Source organism: Typopeltis vanoorti, chromosome 19, assembly GCF_054136105.1.
Source record: "Typopeltis vanoorti isolate ZY-2024b chromosome 19, IOZ_Tvanoo_1.0, whole genome shotgun sequence".
Lineage (NCBI taxonomy): Eukaryota > Metazoa > Arthropoda > Arachnida > Uropygi > Thelyphonidae > Typopeltis > Typopeltis vanoorti.
The window spans coordinates 17,358,341-17,380,857 of NC_143567.1; the positions used below are offsets into that span (position 1 = coordinate 17,358,341).

The following is a 22,517-nucleotide window of genomic DNA, read 5'->3' on the forward strand; positions in this document are numbered from 1 at the left end:
GGGGCACCATCAGGACTTTAGGAGAGAGAATAGCTTCCTGCTTCGTCCTCATTTACTGTTTGTTGTGCTTGCGTGCACGTCTTGTTTTTAAGTTCCTGTGAAAATGGCAACGTGACGTTGCCGAAATATTGGAAGTGTATTTAAATTTATTTTAATGTATATCCTAGTATAAGTTGTAATTTCCTTAAGCTATTTATAGATATGCTCGTGGAAAGGCTTTGACCTAAGTCAAAGCCTTTCCACGAGAATATCTATGATGTGCACCCTTATCTCACACCTGAATAAACAAACATCAAACCATCTTCCTGAATCTACTTTAATTCAAACTGTTCACTTATCTCAAACAGACTATGAATTGGACAATATAATCTACCATTCATACCATAACTGCCACAATTTGAACAGCTTTTTTTTTTGGCACCTTGTCATATATCTTTTCCAGATCTACAAAATAGAGATACAGATTCTTATATTCCCATGATTTCTCAACTATTTATTTTAATGTCACAAATCTGATCCTTGCAGTCTCTATCTAGCCTGAGCTTAGCTGTTCTCCAAGTTAGCACTCCATAATTTACCTTTTTCTTAAGAATATTTGCATAAATCTTATCTGGAGTATTTAGGAAGTTTCTCTAATTCTAATTGTTTTGTTTCTTTTTTTGTGAATTGAGATAGAGCTTTGAATTCCAATCACCTGGAATTCGACCCTGTGACAAGGCCATCTGAATTATGCAGTGTATTTACTGTAAAACTTATGACCAGAAATTTTTAAGTATTGAGGTATATTTCATTTACTCCATCTTTCCAAATTTCAGAATTTTGATACCTTTCTCTATCTTCAGTACTGATATATACACTCAACTACATTCTTCACTATTTTCCTCTTGAACATAATATAGTAATATACTGAAGTTTTTCCACCACCATGTAAATCTACCAAATCTAGAGTTTTTGGCAATGCCATATACATTAAATATTAACTGAAAATCCACAATAAAATGACAGAAAACTGGAAATTTGTATGTCAATGTAGCCATTTATCACAGCTATAAAAATCCTCTTAAAACAAAATTTTGTCACTTTATTTTTAACAAAGATATCAATTTAAGTAGATTATAAAATTTAATGATTTTTAAAAATTATCACCAAAGCTTAATTACATGCAAATTAATGCAAGCAGTTTTGTAAAGAAGCTAAATAAACCACTGCATATTAATATATTTTTTCAAAGAATTTATGACCAGTTGAAAATAAAATTACCTGTCCAATTCATTCTGTTTACTTTTAATAGCCATGTTCAACAACAGCCGTTTTATTTTGCTGCCATTAACACCAGCCTGGACCTGAAAGACAGTTTATGATGTAAAATTTCATCTAAGTTCATTCCTAAAATTTTAATATTTTCCCACTTTCAGCAATGAAATATAACTTATAAACTATTTTTTTGCTTTGTTATTTGGATGTTGACAGCACAAGAATGAATTGAAGATTTAATCAATTCTTACGCAGCAAATAAAGCTATAATCTTACAAATTAATGAGCTTCAACTAGCACATCTATACTGAACTATTACTGTATAGCTGAATAATGATATTAAAGCTTATAGCTTTAATATCCATTATTCATCATTTAATAAGCATCATTATCCAGAGTTAATTCAGTTAATAAATTCATGTATTCAGCTTTAGTTTTTCTTATTTCATCTTTTCATGATGAAGTGCGATTAGTAATTTTCATTTATTGTAATGAAATTTTGCTACACATATTGTTACTGGATATGTTTTATTCTAAATTTCTTTTAAAGAATTATGCTGCTACCTACCATTGGGAATATGAAAGCCAACTATTATCGACAATGTTTGACTGTAAAAAAAAAAAAAAATTAGATATGAAAAATTGAACTGGCTTGTTCAACATTGCAGCCTTGTGCTAAGTCTTAAAGGGAATTAAAAACTGGAAGACAACACATTTCTAATCACTCAACTTCAAGAAACCTAAAGTTAAAAAGGTAACTTCTGAGTCTAGTATGTGATGGAAATGTTACTAAGCTATTCTGTGCACCTTTATTGAATGGCTGCTTGTATGCAATAAGTTCCATTTATGCTGTTAAAATATTTAAATATCTTATGATTTTGTTTATGGAAAATATTGTTCTTCTTCTGGTTCCCATCTGCCATATGGCCTTGGGAGGGTAGCTATATGCTACCATTCTAGGGAAAGATGATTATGAGCAAGGTGGTTTCCCGTTGCCTTCCTTGCCGTAAGTATTTATGACTGTAACCTGTGTCTTCATGGGGCCGGTTTGCCTGCTTGCAGGATGAAAAACCCCAGATAAACTGGCGGAAAAAACCCTGCTGCCCACGCCCAAGACCGGCTAACTTGGCTATGGCTGAGGAAGATCCTTAAGCTCCTCACGTCGTGGACGGGAATCGAACCTAGGACACTCCTTCCCCAGGCATATGGTTGCGAAGCGCAAAGCCACTAGGCTAACCGCGCGGACAAAATATTGTTAGCTTAGGTAATTAAAAATGAAATAAAAAGATATATAAAAATATACATCATTTACTGTAAAAAGAATATAGCAGCAGTGCTTGTAGTTTCGCTATTATTAGGCGACTAGCAAGGCCATTAAAGCCTAAGCATGCCTCATCGGGGGAAACAGTATCATTCAGCAGCATGAATCGGCAAGATATACATACCTTTCTATACCATTGGATTTAAAATACCTGTGGGCATTCACCCCCCTCCCCAAGCGCAATGAAATAATCAAGTGAAAAAAACTTCATTGTACTGTCAACAAACGTTATCAGGGTCTGTCATTACTGAATCTTCACTTTACTGTCTGTGATATCTGGCTGTCATGATATCATTCATGCAGTTGAAACAGAGAATACAGTTTATACTCAACTGCGATATGAAAATGAACAACTGATGTACACAAAAGATTGAGATATGTAGAGAGGAAATGTAAATGAAAAAAAAAAATGAGAATAGATAGAAGAATATAAGGAAAAGTTGGAAATAAATTCCCTTTTCTGCATGATGAACAATGTATTCCTGCAGTTTAACAGGATTTGGATCTGGATGGCACTCAACAAGGCCTTAAACAAATATACTTTAATTTTGATCACCCTGCATATACAAGTCCAATTAAACCTGTATTTTACTTTTTTTTTTTTATGCAACTCTCACCAACAAAAGGTAAACATAGTATATTAGCATGATGGATTGGATGGCTAATGTTTTTTTTTTCCCAGACATGGCAAATTAAGTTAAATCATTAGCCAGTCAATTCCACAGATAAATGAAATTGATCTGTGATCAGTGTTCCTGAGGTGAGTGACTTCACAAACTAATCTCAGCAATTTCAAAATGTTCCAAGTTAAAGCATTAATCATTCCAGGCAATGGACACTACCATCAAAGGTTAATGCATCATTCCACATGCATTAGCCTAGATGAGCTTGTTTTCATTTATAAAGCTTAGAACATGAAACAGTTTCCACTGCCAGCACAGTTGACTGAATGAGTCGATGCCATCTAAGCTATCGAATCAGTGTGTGGGTTTAAAACTACAGATTTGTTGATGTCTAAATTAGTGGATTATCATCATCGTGGGACCAGTTTCTTTTTTAAAGGCCTAAAATGGTTTGAACTGAACAACCATCTTTCATGGATGAGATTTATAACAACAAAAAATCTAAGACTTAAGTTATTTTACCTTGTCATATATCCTATTTAATAGTCTGGGTACAGTTGGAGTAATGGTTGGCCTTAATGCTTTCATATCTTCTCCTAATAGTTTGATATCCCCTTGATAGAAGCCAACACTTCCTCCATTGATATATACAGTCATCTGTTTTAAAAGCAAAGAATTTCATTACGATTAGCAGAGAAATTTCAGCTGCACATAATTAAACTATACATAATTTGTCTAAAACTTGGAAAAGAGTAATACGCAATATAATGCAGTGAAAACAAATACCACCACCCACTAGTATTTTCACAGACAATCAAACATCCATGCCCATGACAGGATTTGAACCTATAGCCTTTTGGCTGCAGAGCAGATATGCTCTCCAGAAATTTTAAACAGGTTTCACAAACCAGCTGTAACACATACTAAATGTTATGGGGAAGGAAAAAAAAAAAGGATAGTCAAATATATAATAAGGCTACATGTTTGCCATTATGATTTCTGCTTATACTAAACTGAGCATCATACCTATATTTATATGCCACCATTAATCAATGTATACAAAGACAACTAATGATTTTAAGTTATTTACATGAGATGCAGACAAATTAAATTACTTTTTCAGTATGAATATCAAAAAGGTTTTTTATAAAGAATCCTAATGTTATTAAAACACATCACAAACTGCATATCAAGTAATATCTCCATGCAAAATTTTCACCAATGCCATTGCTTTGAAGCAACACTCATGAGTATGGCAACATCACACATAGCATGAAAGTATGTGGTGCAGCCACTGCGATCAATAGATCACAGTATGGTGGGTGCTCTTTTAAGCACGACACTCATACCAGTACCTATGTTGTCTGCAGATTTGGTGCCTGCACGTCACACCTGAATGGTGTAGTATAGGAAACAGTGATACCTTGATGCTTCTATTCTAGTGGCCTCATCACCTGAGCAATTGCACTGTAACAGTATGAAAGCAACTTCAGCTAGCACTGCCTTTCAATGCACGAGGTACGAATGGTATTGTTGCAGTGGTCTGACTGGATTCTGGCTTAGAGGCATTCAATCATAATCCCATGGATGGTAGCTTCACACCACTCTTCACTCTATACCAAGCACATATACCAAATGTCCGAAACTGCAGTTCCTCTTGTACTATATAAGTATAATAGATAGAGAAAACAATGAGAAAAAAAAATTGTTCAGTTTAAGTTATGCAGACTTTATGCTCAAGGAAAAATGTATGAGGAAGCACTGTTGTCGAAGACAGTGCTGGAAAGAAAAAACGAATAGAGGGAAAAATTAACCTTTCATTTGAATTGAAAAGTAGTGCTTGACAGTTTATGTGTATCTAACATTTTAGAGTTAAATTATCAGTGTGACTTCTGATGAACAATGACAGCAGTGGAAATATTTGTAGATAATGCAAATGAGGGGGGTCTGAAAAGTTCTTGGCTTCGACCATAGATGGCAACACTATTGACAAGATTTCATTTTTCTAAGTTGGTACATCTGTCATAAGCATCCATGTAAAATTGCAAGTCTTTCTATCAAGTAGTTTTTTTATACAGCTGTCTGAAGCAAAAGTGTTGTCTCTATCCCTTGAAATGGATAAAATTGAGTATTGTGCAGTTATAAGATTCTTTGTAAAAGAAGGTTTAAAATGCCAAAAGAATTTACTGTAAGTTCAAAAACGTTTATAGGCACTATTCTCCTTTGTTTTCGACAATTAAGAAATGGGCTGCCGAATTTAAACGTGGCTGTACCAGCCTTGAAGATGATCCATGTGAAGGACATCCAGAAAGTGTAACACCAGAAATCATTCATCAACTACACGATATGGTATTGGATGACCAGCGAGTCAAAGTGCATAAAGTTGTTGAGACTATAGGCATTTCAAAAGAATGTGTAGGATATATTTTCATTATTATTATTGGACGCCTCCAGGGAGTCCAAAGACTCATTGAGGGAGGGAGGGCACCTGCTCTACAACTGTCTCCACCACTCAATCTACCAACTGACCACAACTACACCAACACCATCTACCGTCAAACCACCACCACCACTTTAACCGGAAGAATTGCAAGTGAAAAAGCTTTGCGCAAGATGGGTGCCATGATTGCTCACAGCAGATCAAAAATGAACTAGCATGAAAATCTCTGAACAGTGCTTGGAGTGTTTATTCTTGTTAAACTGATTTTGTGCATTGATTTATTACTATGGATGAGACTTGGATTCACCATTACACACCAGAATCCAAACAGCAGTCAAAACAGTGAATAGAAGCCGGTTGTTCAGTGCCAAAGACAAAGTCGGTTCCATCAGCATGAAAAGTCATGGCATCGGCGTTTTGGGATGCTAAAAGGCATTGTTTATTAATTATCTTGAAAAGGGTAAAACAATAACCAGGGAATACTATTCCAATCTTTTAACCAGACAAGACGAAAAAATTCTTGAGAAAAGACCTGGTTTGCAGAAGAAAAAAAAATCATCTGTCATCAAGACAATGCACCTAAACACAAAGGTGTTTTGGATGGGAAAATTAAGGGATCTGCACTATGAATTGTTGCAACATCGTTTGTTGCAACATTGTTGCAACAAGCGAGCCAAATCTACCAGATTTGGCTCGCTCTGACTTCTCTTCCCAAAACAAACTCTTCCTCACTGGTCAGCATTTTTCTTTGAATCAAGAGGTGATTGCAGCTGTAGAGGGGCATTTTGCATCTTACCGAGATGCCACTACAGGGACAGGATAATGGCACTGGAGCATCGCTGGAATAAGTGTATTAGTCTTAAGGGAGATTATGTTGAAAAATAAAAATTCTGAAATTATAAATTGGTTTTTTCATTTTCAGAACTTTTTAGACTACCCTCGTAAAATAATAATTAACTAGAATGCTGAAAAGAGTAGTTACCATTTCAGAGCTTAGGAAGATGTGGGAAATTGTCTTTTGGAAGTAGCTAGTACTGTGAAACTTGATTGCAAAAACTTTGTATACTATGGAAATATCACAGGTGTAGCTATGAAATCAACATTACAATCAACACACAACAAGGGAGATAGTAATAGAAGAGAAAGTGTGGATAATACAAGAGAAAAAGAATACAAGGTTGAAATAGCTAGTAGTTCCTTTAAGTATAAAAAGAACATCTTAAGATTGGAAATTAAGAACAATAATTCATTATCTGGCAGTTTTGATGCTTGTCAGAGAAGAGAGCGTGTCAGGTAGCATTAGTATAATATTAAGTAGGATTTTGATTGGTCCAAAGAAATGCTCTTATTTAACAGCAGTCTTTAAAGGCTGCTGTATCTCCATCTAATCTAGGGGTATTCCTCTGATATTAATCAGGAAACTGATGTGGCCATATGGGCACAGCTTCTAGCATGCAGCCAACAAATTACCTTTATTTACCCTACCAAATACTGATATCAGCAATTTTGTTAAAATTTGCAGATGACACCATAATACAGCAAAACTTGAGATGCAGTTGACAATGTTGGAGGTCCCTTTAGTATATTTATCAAGGTTAATTACTTCCCCCTCCCCTATCACAAGTATTATGCCTATTATAAATTATCTGATAATAGAGTAAATCAACATAAACCAATGATAAAAGTTTAATTTTTGTTAGTCATTTAATAGTTGTTGACCATCAGTTTTGAAAAGCAAGCAAGCTAATGTCAGAAATATCAGCCTCAACTAATTTAAAACTCAACATTTAATTTTGGAAAGATGTCAATGAAAGATGGAGAATTTTCTAATTAAATATTATCTTAGATCAAGACAAACATAGCAAATATGGACACTTAAAAAATTGTACCTCTAAGATGAGTATACAAGATTCAGATATTGTAGTACAGATAAAGAAGACTAGAGAAAAAAAGACAAATTTAGAATAAGTTATTAGGAGTTTGAAAGTGCAAGAGACTATTTCAAATTTTGCCAGAAATCTGTTAACCTACAAATAATTTGCAAGATTTCAACTAATACATTGCACTATTTTGCTACTGAAATTAAGCATTGCTTTTGAAGTAAATGGATGATATGAGCTGTGTATCATTAGATCGTCAGACGAGAAATTGGTTTTATGTACAAATGCATGAAGTCTATTTAGCAAAAGACAACAGGTTCAGATTCTATTCTGGCATGAATCTTTGTCAAAGTCAGAGTCAAACCTTCACCCAGTGTGATACCATCACTTGCATAATGGAGATCCAAAGTAAAAAAAAAAACGCATGAGACAGGACTTCCTTATGCCATCCATTGCACTTACATACCATTCGGTTTTTTACCATTTAAATTCTGAATGCACAACAATTAACACAAACCTTACTGTAACAAACTTCTGAAAACTAAAGAGTTTGTTGTGTGGCAGAAGATGTGCCACAATGAATTTACATGAACACTTTGAGACTTTGGCCAGGACTTAGTTAAATAGTTTACTATAATGGTAATTTGAGAGAGAGAGAGAGTACATTTAAGCATTTACCTGCTATCCTTAAGCTTTTGTGTTGTATTTCCACTTTTGAAACTTAGAATGAAAATTTATCATACTTTCTACCTAAATGATTTACAACTACTATATAACCAAACTAACTGAGGGGACCAAAACTATTAATACTGAGACAAATTATTGATACTATAGCAAAGTAACAACAAACCTGGTGCTATAAAAAAACCACTAACATTTTACAATTCAAGGTATCAATACATACATGCATTTTATCTGACATTTTATTATTGGAATTTTTGTATACCTTCATCTATAATGTTTAGATGACCAACAATTCACGATACATACCCTTAGTGTAAAATCTCACAAGAAATTATTTTTTAGAGAATTTTCGCTAAAGATTTTCCAAATTTTTTTGTCTGAATTAATAAGAAAAAAATTGTGCTTAGTAAGATGTAAAAATATAAAAGAATTAATTACTGTTAGAATGTACCTGCACTTTGGACTTGTTTGTAAAGGCTTGATAGGAATCAGGTCGGATTAGCGCTGAGTACCACCAAAATTGTAAGGTCTGGCGGCAAGTGATGACGTCAATTCTTTCATTGCTTCTGGCTAATCCTGGAATACTATTACTTAAGAACAAAGGACTGAAAATGGAATAAAAGGCAATGCAGCACGTGGTTCTGGGCTTTTTGGTCCTTGGTCTCTTGCTTGACTCTTCACCTACAACCTCTACGGGGGTTCCTTCCCTGAATCCAGGAGGATCGTTCTTCCTGCCATCGATGCCAAATGTTTCTCCACTGCCAGCTCGCTCTCTAGGCTCCAGGTAGCTACGGCATAACTCCAGAGCGTCCGACGAAAGAAAACTCTAGGATTAACCAGACAGAAGATGCTCCGGTCTCAATATGCGTGTGTTATGGAATGTAAATCAGACTTTCCTCTTTAGAATGTTAGCAAGTAAGCCATTATTTTGTTGTAGTATGTCATATGAATGTAACTCAAAATCTTAAAGGATTGAGAGATTGAGTGTTAACTGGCAGTTAGATTGAATTTGATATAAGGGAAGAACATGTATTGTTAAGTATGTCTAATTCATAAGTTGTTTGTGATAGTGTCTGAATTAGTATCAATTAAGTATTGAATGTGTTGGAAGAAAGTTAATGTGATCCTTCTTGGAATATTTATGCATGCTTGCAGGCCAAGTGGTGTCATAGAAGACGCTGATATTTCAAAGTATACAATAAGTTTTCTGAAAATGAATGCACTATAGTTTCTGTTGCTTAGATAGCAAATTGTCTTTGTGTGTTAAAGTGCTTTAGATTAAGTAATTCTTTTATAAAATTTTATGTGCTTTGTATTATATCCTTTAGTCTGATAAAGATGTTTTTGTTTTGTAATTACATGGTTCTCATTCCTTAGCCAACGCACTATCGCGAAAATATTAACAAACCTGCGGGGAATAAAATAAAGTTATGAGCCACGACTTGCATATAAAGAAATTGCATAGAAGTATTAATTTATTTTTGTTTTCTCCTCATCCTGACTTTCAAACATAAAATGGTCAATTAAGTGGCGCAGTCTTTATGAATAAATAAATTTCTTAATTGATAACAGTCCCCAATTGCTCAGGGACTGTTACGTTAGATAGACTTATTACACGAGGTTTATCTAGCTATAGAAAAAGGGGGCAAGAATAAATTTAAGTAAGGAAGTACATAAATAGAATAGATAAAGGGAAAAGTAAAGAAAGAAAATATTTTACAAAAGGCACACCAGACAAAGATTTAATAGGATTTAATAAGAATTTTAAAGAAACAATATATTACAATAGGGTATACAGCAGCAGCAAATAATCAGAATGTGCTTGGTGTGCAGTGCACATCCATGGAATAGCAATATCACCGATATATTTTTGCATTTATTCCCATTAAAGACTCCCCTAGTTGTTTCCTGAATTTGCATGATTCCTCATATTCTCATTAATGACTGGGTGCACAGTCACAAATACATACACCTTTGAGCCCTTTGAACAGGTGTACAGATTAAATTAAAGATACCAAGAAATGATATACTTGGTTTAATCCTTTATCCAAGTGTAAGCAAACAAAGTTTGCATCTGAAGTGTTTTCAGGACTGGGGCAACTCGTATATAGAAGCTAATAACTTCACATCCCTTGCCTTAGTATCATATAGATGTGTGTTTTGCATTATGAGATACTAAGGCAAGTGATATGAAGTTATTAGCTTCTATATACAAGTTGCCCCATTCCTGAAAATACTTCAGGCACAAACTTTGTTTGCTTACACTTGGATTGATCTTAATGCTTTCCATATTTAAAATTATATTACTGATAAATTAAAGTACTTAAAGTTATCCTACAATGAATTGCATTGGACCTATGAAGATGATTTCAATAAAAATGAAATCATATGGTCAAACTGATTGAATTTTGTAGCTTGGGCTGCATAAGCCAGCACATTCAACTTAAATGGGCATGTGACACCAGTGGTATACAGAATATTATTCTAGTATATAACTACAGTAATAATGATGTACTAACTAGATCTTTCTCTTCTGGAAATTTTGCAGCAAACACCCATTTTGCCAACTTTGTCTCTTAGAGAATGGAAGAGAAAAGAATATTAAGGTTACTTTAATATTTCAATTTTTAACATGATTTTGCTAACGTCATCTGTTAACACCTTAAATTTTCTTTAGAACTTGTGGTCTAATTATTGATCAATAGTTTAATTTCCAGCCCAAGTCTCAGATCCAAAACTTAAAACTAGTCTTAAGACCTTATATGGTATTATAATCTTCTACAGAAAGAGGTTTTTGCTTAATTTGTTTTTATTTCTGAAAAAAATCATTCAAATGGCCTGCTCACCCAGTACTACTTTTTATTAACACCAAACCTCCATGGAGTCTAAAGACACATCACGAGAGACAACACTGTTACACAAAGCCCATCAAACTGTGCTTTAAACTCATTCAATGTCTACATTCACCATAATGTCAGGGAAAGCATTCCACTGACCAACTACACTCCATGCAAAGAACCTACTCTTTATCCTCCCTGCTCATGCCCTCCTAAAAAAACTTCTAGTTATGTCCCCTTGTTCTAACCCTCTTCTACAAAAAAATTTTTCCACATTGATTTGGTAACAACCCTTTACCAACTTAAGTGTTCAATCATATCCCCTCTCTTCCTCCTATTCACAAGGCTTTATAAACTGTGTTCCCTCAATCTGTTCCCATATTCTACATCCCAAAGACCAGTTATGACCTTAGTCTTTTATGAACCAATTACTGTAGACCACGTTCTTTTATCCAAGACAGAATAATGAATTTTTTTATTTTTTTTTTCAACTAGTCAAAACCACTCCTGATATATAAAGCTGCATGGTGCTTACAAATCTTCTGATGACACCAAGATAGAACTTTAATTTCTTTATTTTTAAATTTCAGATTTTTTTTTTTTCATCTTCATTTAGTCACAAAATTAATAGGTTTCTTCTAAAAAATTTTCTAAATGCAAACTGGCCAAAAGAACACACAATAAAACATAGTACACTGGTCTTAATTTTAATTGCTGCAAATGCAAACTGTTCAATCTAAATTGTTTCTCTCTCTGTGTATGTGCGCGCACACACGCAACATGTTTCATGCCCATATTTAAAATGTGAAAGAAACTCAATCCCTTACTAACAAATTTTCGGTATTACTATTATTATATTTTGTACTTTTCTGCATTCCATATATAAATTAACATTCAAATATCCAACATTTTCAAAATTAGGTATCAGTTTGGTCAACAGAGCACCATTTATAAACTCTGCTAATTCATAAATAGTCAAAAATTTTGCACTGCTGTTAATAAATATTCCAGAAAAGTCTCTTCCTAAAATTCTTTAACCAACAATGTATGTAGTTCATAAAGTTAAAGGGTTAAAATCTGCAAAATTACTTTGTAATAAAATTATCTTCCATTAGGCTGAACAATCAAAACCAACTATTTACTATTAACACTAAATTTTTCACATACATAGAACTTACCTCGCACAGTCTTTCTAACATATGTGCTAATGGCAGGAATGACATCATAACATCGCTCGAGTTAGGTGCAAATTCACCCTAAAAAAAAAAACAAAAAACAGCCTATTAGTAAATAAAGCTAACACTGTTTTTACTGAACTGAGAACAGAGGAAAGCCTGCTTTAATAGCTCAGCTGGTGAAAACCACCAACTTAATGCAAAAGGCAGTGGGGTTTAAATCTTGCATAAGGCAGAAGTGCTTATAACAGCCTACGCTCAGTGAGTGTCACCTGTAAGTTTTATGGCTTATCTTAAACTACAGCATGTAGAAAGGTTCTAATGAGAAAGTGAGAATAATTACAATTATTGAATGATAAGAAGAGCAACTTATTAAATTATTGATATCCATTCTGACATCTCTAACTAGAAAGGTCAGTGATTACAAACTTAATGAAATGTCATCTTGAGACAATAATTTTATAACTAAGAAAATTGTTAAAAAAATAGTCAATTTAAAGAAAAGATTAATTTCAGTAAGCAAAAAAAAGGAAACAGTAACAATTTAACAAAATGGAAGAAGCTCTTCTAAAAACAAATCTAAGGCAGTAAGCATCTGAAATTAGAGATGGTATTTAAATATACTGTTCTAAACAGTAACAATTACATAAAATACTTAAGTATATTCAGAAATGAGTTTTTCACATCTGTAACTCAACTGTCAATATTTAGTTGAAGAGACTACTCAAAGCATTCTCTTGCTCATTTGCACATCTACGTTCCATTTCTTATTCAAAAATGTTTTATGTAACATGCTACAAATAAACAATTCAGTTTCATGTTATATAAAATAAGATAAAGTTGCTACTTACTAGTTGTTCTACAACTGCACTGGTATCAATTATTACATTTGCATGAGTTAGCATTACACCCTTTGGGTTTCCAGTAGTTCCACTAGTATAGCATACTGTTGCTAAATCTGATGCTTTAGGAGGCTTGGGTACAATAAAAAGAAAAATTAAATTCAAAAGAATATAAAAGTGTTAACAAAAATGAAACTAATTCAATATTCAAAAATCTTGTTAATGTAATTGCATTTATTTGATATTTAAATAAAAATTTCTGATACTGTACCCACAAGGAGGTACAGATTATGACGGTATTACATGAAAGTTTACTAACTTCCTAATGACAATTTTAGTACAAATATTCATTTGTCAGAACTTCAATGTTGTCAGATTTCATATTTTGATCTTTTTAGATATTTTTTAACTGAATCAATCTACCTTGCTCTTTATATTTCTCAGAGTTCAATCCCCCATTCTGGCATTCATTAAACACCTGTCATGCTAACTTCTAATTTCCTATCAAGTGACCATACCATTTGAGATTAGCTCACCTTGCACATTACAGTATGCCAGCTTCCTTCATTGCTTCTATTTTTAATGATTCTGCAATGATGCAGATTGTCCTCTCAATTTTTCTCAGAACTCTCATACCTGAGATCAACTTATTTCTAACTCATTTCTCAGATCCATAAGATACATTTGAACACTTTCTTGTGTGTGTGTTTTAACTAATGCCTTATTCTTTAAATTTATTCACTTAACTCCACCACCACCAGTGTTTTCATGACTCCCATTCAAATGTTGGAAACATTATGAATTAGTGTCGAGTGAGTGGAGAATTTTCCACATTTTTTTATTATTTACATAATCCATGAACCATGCTCTAGACCCAATGAAACTTTATTTGGGCCTCCAAATAAGGACAGAAGGGGGGGGGGGCTAGGTAATTTCACACCAGGCAATAATTTTCTACACATTTCATATGGTGATTCAATAGATACGAGCTTTTTTTTTTTTTTATGGGGAAGTACGCACCACCTCAATCCCCCTATTTTTATCTGGACTCAGGACAGACATAGCTGACAATTCAGACCTATGGCTGGAGGGATTGTCCTAAGTATTCCTGACTGTATCCATGTGTGTTCATTAGGCCGGTTTGCCTGCTTGCGGGATGAAAAACCCCATATAAACTGGAGAAAAAACCCTGCTGTCCACACCCAAGACCGGCTAACTTGGCTATGGCTGAGGAAAATCCTTAAGCTCCTCATGTCGATGGGAATCTAACCTAGGACACTCCTTCCCCAGGCATATGGTTGCGAAGCGCATAGCCACTAGGCTATGCCGTGCGGACATTTCTACACAAACATACAAATATGCTAGTCATGCAACCAACTCAAAGTTTTCATTGTCTCCAGCTATCACATTTCAATTTAAATATTGAAATATGCAAGCATTAGAAAACCTAATTTCTTCCTAAAAACTAAGTTACTGAAATGCTTTACTTGCTCTAGCTTTTCCCATTCAGGATGCAATGGATTTTTTAATGTACCTATGTATTTTCCAGTCTTTATTGCTAATTTCCATAACAAGTTGATGATAATGGACAGATTATCTTGTTAGGTAGAGATGGGAATCAGGTGACCAAAACAGACAGCTGAGCTATTTAATGATCACTATTAGAGTGCTCCAACCTAATACTGCAGATTTTATTCATAGAAGGGCAGCGAGTGAATTGTTAGAAGTGAATGAAGAGGATGTATTCCAAATAATGAATATGCTAAAAGCAGAAGGATTAAGGTATTTTACGTGTTTTAAGGGAACGTGCTTTGGAACTGACTGTGCCATTAATTTGGCTGTTTAATGAAAGCTGAAATGGGGTAGGTTCATGGAGAGTAAGATAGTACCATTGCATAAGGGTGATAATAGAATAGAGATATCAAACTATAGGTCTGTTTGTATTTATTCTGCAGTTAAGATTTTGGAAAAATTATACACAGAATTTGGCAGATGAAGGTAATATTTATGCAGGCCAGCATGGATTTTTTAAAAGATGCTCCTGTTTAAGTAATCTGATTACCTTTTACAATAGCATAAAAGAGTAAGGTATACTGCTTTTTTTTAATTTATTTTTATTTTTGACAAGGTGCCACATGACAAGTTGACTTTTAAGTTGTTTTTTTTCATGAAGAGTGAAAGAGAATAGAATGCTATGCCTGAGAGGATGGTGAACATGCAAACAGGATGATTTTAAGGAGTGCTTACTTCCTATTTCAAATCCTCTGAACCAGCACAAAAACACTATCAACAATACATTTCTTCTGACAATATAGTACATTTTGTATTTGGATAAGACATCAAGTTCAGTGCTGCTATTCTATATAACAAACAGGTCAACTACGAGAGAAATAAGATAACTGACAATTCAGCTCTGTTATTAAATTTGTCTTCAAAGATGCAGTTATTATTTTAAGTTAGGAAAGCTGATCATCTTCAATTTTAAAAAAAATCATTTATTTCAAATTCTAATCAGAAAAATAGCTTCTGTTTGTTCAATGCCATTTGTGTTCCTATGCTCCCTTTCATATAGATGCAAAGCTCTCCATTGCAAGGGTATAAGGGGGAAAGAAGAAGATTCCTTTGAATCAATGTTTGGATGGGGAGGTTTGAAAATAATAATAGGTTTTTTTATATGACTACTTCTATTAACTCCAAGTTCGGATATGTTCATTTTAATATGAACTGACTAAAAATCTGAGAATTATAACAAATTGAGATTTATTTAAAAACGCAACATGTTTCATCAGGCGTTAAGAACATAGAAAGCTATTAAAAGACACTGAAAAAACATTGAGACACTCTAAAGCTATACAATTATAAAGCTACAATATTCAACCGTAAATTACAGTTATTATCAACTTGAGCTATAGTCAGTGTTAAAGTTCTATTGTTGTAAACTTGTGTGTGTGGAACCACACAATCTCCAGTATCTGATAGTAGAGCTGAAAGAGTCAGGCAAATTATAGCTGTGATTATTGTTCATATGAAGAGGGTCCAAGGTGATTTCTTTTGACTCGACAATGAAAGACATTGCTTACAAGAGAACCAGAGCTACTGCCCCATCAGGCCATGTCCTGTTTTCAATAAACACAAACAACAAAAGCCACCAACATGAAGTAAATTGGACAACTTCAAACCTAGACATTTGTCACGATGAGGTAGAATGCCACATTGTCAAGTCAAAAGAAATCACCTTGGACCCTCTTCATATGAACAATAATCTCAGCTATAAGTTGCCTGACTCTTTCAGCTCTACTATCAGATACTGGAGATCACGTGGTTCCACACACTCACAAGTGTACAACAATAGAACTTTAACACTGACTATAGCTGAAGTTCATAATAACTGTAATTTACAGTCTAATATTATAGCTTTAGAGTGTCTCAATGTTTTTTTCAGTGTTTTAATGGCTTTCTATGTTCTTAATGCCTGATGAAGTCAATCCTGACGAAACATGTTGAGTTTTCAAATAAATCTCAATTTGTTATAATTCTTGGATTTTTAGTCAGTTTATATTAAAATGAATATATATATATATAAATAAATAAAAGGGGACAGGAAAGTAATCCATTTTTTGAACTACATTTTCAATATAAATTTTATGAAAGAACAAATTAACATTATTCGATTATATAATTGCCATCATTAATTATAACCTTCTTCCAATGATCTACTAAGTTTAGAATTCCTTTTTTGAAAAATATTTTTTCTTTGGAGGCAAAAAATATCAAACTCCTTTGGACATCATCTTGTGAACAGAAAGTTTTATCTCTTATGCTGTGTTCTAAGGACCTGAATAAGTGATAGTCACTAGGGGCAATATCCGGTGAATATGGAGGATGTGGTAGAAGTTCCCTTCCTAACTGCCTAATTTTTTGTTGAGTTATTCTTGCAGAATGTGGTTTTGCATTATCTTGCTGCAAATTACCCCTTTTCGATTGACAAGCACAGGACATTTCATTAACAATGCTTGATGTAGTCACTCTAATTGTTCACAGTAGATGGCTGCTGTGATAGTCTTACCTTGTTCCACGAGTTCATAATGAATAATTCCATGAATATCTCACCAAACACACAACAGAACCTTTTGTGGATGAAGTCTATCTTTAGGTGTTGGAATTGGAGTTTGATTTGGAGAATGCCACTGTTTTTTGTGTTTAATATTCTTATACAGCACCCATTTTTCTTCAGCAGTTATGACTCATTCCAAAAAGGGGTCATTTTGTTGTCTGGTCAACAAAAAATTGCAAATCGCCCGTCTCTGTGCTTTGTTTTCCGACAGTTCATGAGGTACCCATACACCCTGTTTAAGAACCTTGCCACTCTTATGTAAGTGCTCTTGGACAGTTAACCATGATGAATTAAGTTTCTCTGCTAATTCTTGTATGGTTTGTTTTGGATCTGATTCAATGAGTCTTCAGAGCATCGTCATCTAGAGTAAGAGGTCTTCCAGATCGAGGACGATCAGAGAGATAAACATTTTTTTCTGCAAATCTCCTAAACCATCGCTGACATTTGTTAACCTTCAATACGTCTCCATAAGTTGAGCAAATGATTTTGGTAGCCTCGGTAGCATTCTTTCCTTGGCGAAACAAAAACAGCATACAATGACGTAAATGCTTCTCTTCAACTTTAAAGTCTGCCATATTAAAAAAATATAAATTATTTTAAATGACTGATACCGAGATGGCATGGTTTATTTAAAAAGATACTACTAGTTTCGTTGAATGGATCAACTTCTTCAGGTATCACAATCAAAGAAATATACAAAAAATAACACACTTAAAAATTGCATTAGTAGTACTAATACCCAAAAAAAAAAACAGTAATGCAAGCTTTAGTTCCAAATAAAAGTTGACTACGTGCTGTCAAGAGTGCACCAGTATTGAACAGAGGCAATGTGTGTGTCAGAAAGATTGAAACTTAGGAAGTTATTTATATGGGAAGAATCTAAGGCAATTTCTCTGGATTCAACAATCTTTTTTTCAAGTTCATCACAGCACACATGGATATTAGAAGTTTGTGTCCAGTCCACAATGTGTTGGCAGCCTTCATCTGAGCTAATGGAGAAAAGAACGTGGCTAGAGAGAGCTCTGGCTCTAGTCCTGTTGTAGAAAATATCTCTACGGTGTTCTTCCAAATGTAGAAGTATGGATTCAGCAGTTTGGCCGTATTATGGCTTTCCACGATCACATAAGATTTTGTAGACTCCTGGAAAGTTGGAAGATGTTTTTCTTTAGGTTTACTAAGTATGGAGTGAAGTTTTGGGAGTGTAGTGAAGCAAGTTCTGAAGTTAAATTTCTGGAGAATTTTAGCTAGTTTTGGTGAAAGAGAGCTGATGTAAGGCAAAGAAATAAAGGCTCTGGGGGAAGAGAGATCTTCAGAAGCAGTTGAGTGACAGAAAGAAAGAAAGAAATTTTTCAATCTTCTTAGGAGAGAAACTATTACTGATAAAAGTCTTTTTAAGAAAAAGGAGTTCATTTTCTGTTTCTTCTGTTAGTAAAGATTTGGCCCAGTGTGCTAAGGTAGAAATAATAACAAATTTTTGTGAAGGGTGGTGATGGGAAGAAGCATGAAGGTATCTGTCAGTATGAGTAGGTTTTCTAAAAATTGAGATTTTAATACTTTCAGAACATCTGGTAAGCTTCAGATCTAGAAAGGGGAGGCAGTCATCAGATTCCAGTTCAAAGGTAAGAGATTTTTTCATGAAACTTGTTTAGGTGGTCCAAAAATAAATTCAGGTTGTTGACACTGTCTTCCCAGATGAGGAATATATAGTCTATATAACGATACCAAAATTTTGGTTTAAGGGGGAGGGAATTAATAGATTTTTCTTCAAAATTGTTAAGAAATATATCTGTGAGAATTGGAGAGAGTGGGCTCAAGAAGTCCTCAATCTTCTTAAGAAGAAATTATCCAAAAAAAAAATTCTTTGCTTTACTCTCCCGCATAAAGTCAGGATACTTCAAATATGACAATAACATCTACTTACAAAACTCAGGTCTAGCCATGGGCAGCCCACTCTCTCCGATTCTCGCAGGATTAAGGATGATCTCCCTGAATTCCACTATCTTTCTTTCAAATTCATCATGGCAGCAGAAAATGTTTTCAGATTTTACACAAACACACACATATACATACATACATACATATATCAGCAATGGATATTAATATTTGTCAGTTTTTTTTTTGTGATTTGATAGTTGATTTTGTATTTGAAGACACTTTCTTTTCAAGATAAAACTATCTGCTAATGGAAGAGATCTGTTAATAGTTGGTATCTCTTCCATTAACAGGTAAAATTTTAACATAGCAAATCATATCAAGGCCAACCTCAGGGAATGCAAGAAATTCATACCATTATTTAAAATAGATATTTCACAAAAGCTTAAAAATAAATTAAAACAAGAAAAAATTACTATTCTAGTTTTGCAAAGGAAAGTTACAACTAAGATGTGAAAATTATACTCAAATACAGTAGTCCAGATTATGCAAACATGCAAGATATATTTCAAGGGCATCTCATGTTAGCTATTATTTTATATTAGTTTTGTTTCGATAATGAAATATGCAAGTTGGCATAATTAAAAAGGATTCTAAAAACAGAGGAACACTCAGGTAATAAATATTATTATAGAATTTTTGTTTAAGTATCACAGGCATCAGTACTAGATCACAGAATGGCAATTAAACTATAACAGACAATTTGAAAAAGCACCACCTCAGCAGCTAATGTAAACTTCCTGAATAAGGTAATTTCCTAACTTTTTTTTTTTTTTAAATTATCTAAATATCTACAAAAAGAAAATATTAGCAAATTTGAACAACATCTCTCACAAAGGGGATAGACAGACAATCAGATCTGTTAAAGTTCATCATTATCAAATTCCTGCCACGTACCCTCAAAGGGTGTACAGGATATGATAGAACTACATGAAAAATTTACATCATTACTAACTTCCTATCTACAATTTTCCTCCAAATCACTCTTACTTGTCAAGACTCCAACATTATAAAATCTTATTTCTATTGTCTAAGGCACTTTGTACCGTATCAATCCACCTATATCTTGGTCTTCCTCTGGGTTGTTTTGCGCAGAGAACACTTGTTTTGCTAATCTTTCTTTACCCATTCTGTTTAAGTGACCATACCACCTGAGATTAGCTCTGCTAATGCATTCCTGGATGCTGACAATGTCAAGTTCTTTCCTAATATCCTCGTTTTTAATATGATATTGCCATTGATGCCATCTGTTCACGCCTAAAATCTTTCTCAGGACTCTCATATCTGCGGTCTCTAGTCTTTGGTCAAGTGTTTTACTTCTGACCCAGCTCTCAGCTCCATAAGTTAAAACTGGTTTGAACACTGTCTTGTATACAGCTAATTTAGTGTTCCAACTAATTTTTCTTATTCCCTTTTTTAGTAAAAATAGTGCCTAAGTAGCTGAAATGTTTTACTTGTTCCACAGATTCTCAATTCACAACACAGTTGACATTTTCAATGATTCTGCCTATTTTCATTGTCTTTTTATTGCTGACCTTCATACCATATCTATTACAACAGTTATTCAATTTAGTCAGAGAATCTTGCAGATTTGTAGCGGATTTATTTAGAAGTATAACACCATCCGTATAAAGCAAAGAGCTGACATTAACATCTCCAATTTTGATATAATGTTTAATACCACTTTCCTTCATAATGTGATCCATATAGATAATGAATAACAGAGGGGATAATGTACATCCTTGTCTCACACCAGATTTAACATTAAACCATCTTCCTGTACTTCCTTCAATTCTAACTGCTGACTTACAACCTCAAATAAAGACTAAGTATTGCTTGATATAATGCCCCATTGACACCATATAACTGTAGCATATTGAATAGCTTCTCTCTTGGCACCTTGTCATGTGCTTTTTCCAAATCGACAAAACTTAAATACAGATCTCTGTTATATTCCCATGCTTTCTCGACTATTTGTCGTAAAGTGAAGATCTGATCCTGACAGCCTCTATTTGGCCTGAATCCAGCTTGTTCTTCACCAAGCTTTTCTTCCACAATTCTCAACCGTTTCTCAAGTATACTTGCATAGATCTTGCCAGAAACACTCAGTATGGAAATACCTTTGCAATTCTCACATTCAGTTTTATTTCCCTTTTTACATATGGGTACTATGAGAGCTCTACTCCAATCATCAGGAATTCATCCCTCTGTCCAGGCTTTCTAAACTATGCAGTGCAGCCACTGTAAGATTCTTATACCACTATATTTCAGCATTTCTGGTCGAATATCATCTATTCCTGCAGCCTTTCCACATTTCAAGCCTTTGATGGCTTTTTCTACTTCAAGTATGGATATGTATTCCTGACTGCAAGCCTGGTCAGTGTTTTTTTTACCACTGTGCTGTCATCATTGCTTGTTTCATTTAGCAGTTTTTCAAAGTAATTACTCCATACTTCAAGGATATATTTTTCTCCCGTTTTCATGTCACCTTTATCATCTCTAATTCCTTTTACAGCACTCTTTCCTCCAGAACAACCTCCAGAATATTTTGACACCTTCTTGAAAATTATTTTCTATAATCTTGCCAAAGTCCTCCCATGACTTTTGTTTAGCAAGTGCTAAACACTGTAAAACTAGTGTTTAGCAAGACTGTTAAACACTAGTTTTACAGTTTTTAGCATTCTTGCATTTGTCTCTGTATTCTCTAAGAGCACAAACTCACTTATTTGACAGGAACTTTTGATATGCTTTCTTTTCCTTCAATGCCTCTTTAACTTCCTGTGTCCACCAGGGAGTTCTGATTTTTTTATCCTTGCACACAACCTCACCACATGCCTCTCTGGCAGAATCAATGTTTTCTTCAGAGTTTGCCACTGAATCTCCAAGGTTTGATTCCTGTAATCAAACTCTTTCATTTTTTCTTCAATAATCTTTTTGTATTTTAGTCTACAGTTCACATATGAGAGCTGCTTAACTTTTATTCGCTTTAAAACTTTCTTACATGTTATTCTTTTCAATATGAAATTCAATTTTATCCTGCTCAAGACTAAATAGTGATCACTTCCAATTTCAAATCCTCTGTACACTCTGGTGTCCTGCACCAGGGAATAAATATCACTATCAACAATAATATAGTCAATGAGACTTTTCTTATTCCTTGCCTCTTCTCTCCATGTGAATTTGTGCACATTTTTATGTTGGGACATGTTATTAGTAATAACCAGTCCATGTCCTGAGCAGAAATCCAACAGATATTTGCCATTATTATTGGCTTTGCTCTTTTCTCCGAATTTTCCCAAAATATTTTTGTATGTCTAACAATCATATCCTACTCTGCTATTTAGATCCCCAACAAGGACGAATTTTTCCTTTTTCATTGTGTCAGTTGCTTTTTCTAAAGCCTCAAAAAATTCCT

The 22,517-nt window shown here is 34.1% G+C and overlaps 1 protein-coding gene across 3 annotated transcripts in view; it reads right to left on the reverse strand.

The window, feature by feature from the left end:
* Positions 1–22,517, reverse strand: part of LOC150095884 (long-chain-fatty-acid--CoA ligase 6-like) — a 267,968-nt gene that overhangs the window by 77,284 nt on the left and 168,167 nt on the right. For all 3 annotated transcript variants that reach the window (XM_090409680.1, XM_090409678.1, XM_090409679.1), the window contains exons 9-12: positions 13,066–13,188; positions 12,218–12,295; positions 3,721–3,855; positions 1,261–1,343 (exon numbers count right to left, since the gene is read on the reverse strand). In XM_090409680.1, the coding sequence (XP_090265806.1) occupies positions 1,261–1,343; positions 3,721–3,855; positions 12,218–12,295; positions 13,066–13,188 (419 nt within the window). The remainder of the gene's footprint in view (positions 1–1,260; positions 1,344–3,720; positions 3,856–12,217; positions 12,296–13,065; positions 13,189–22,517) is intronic.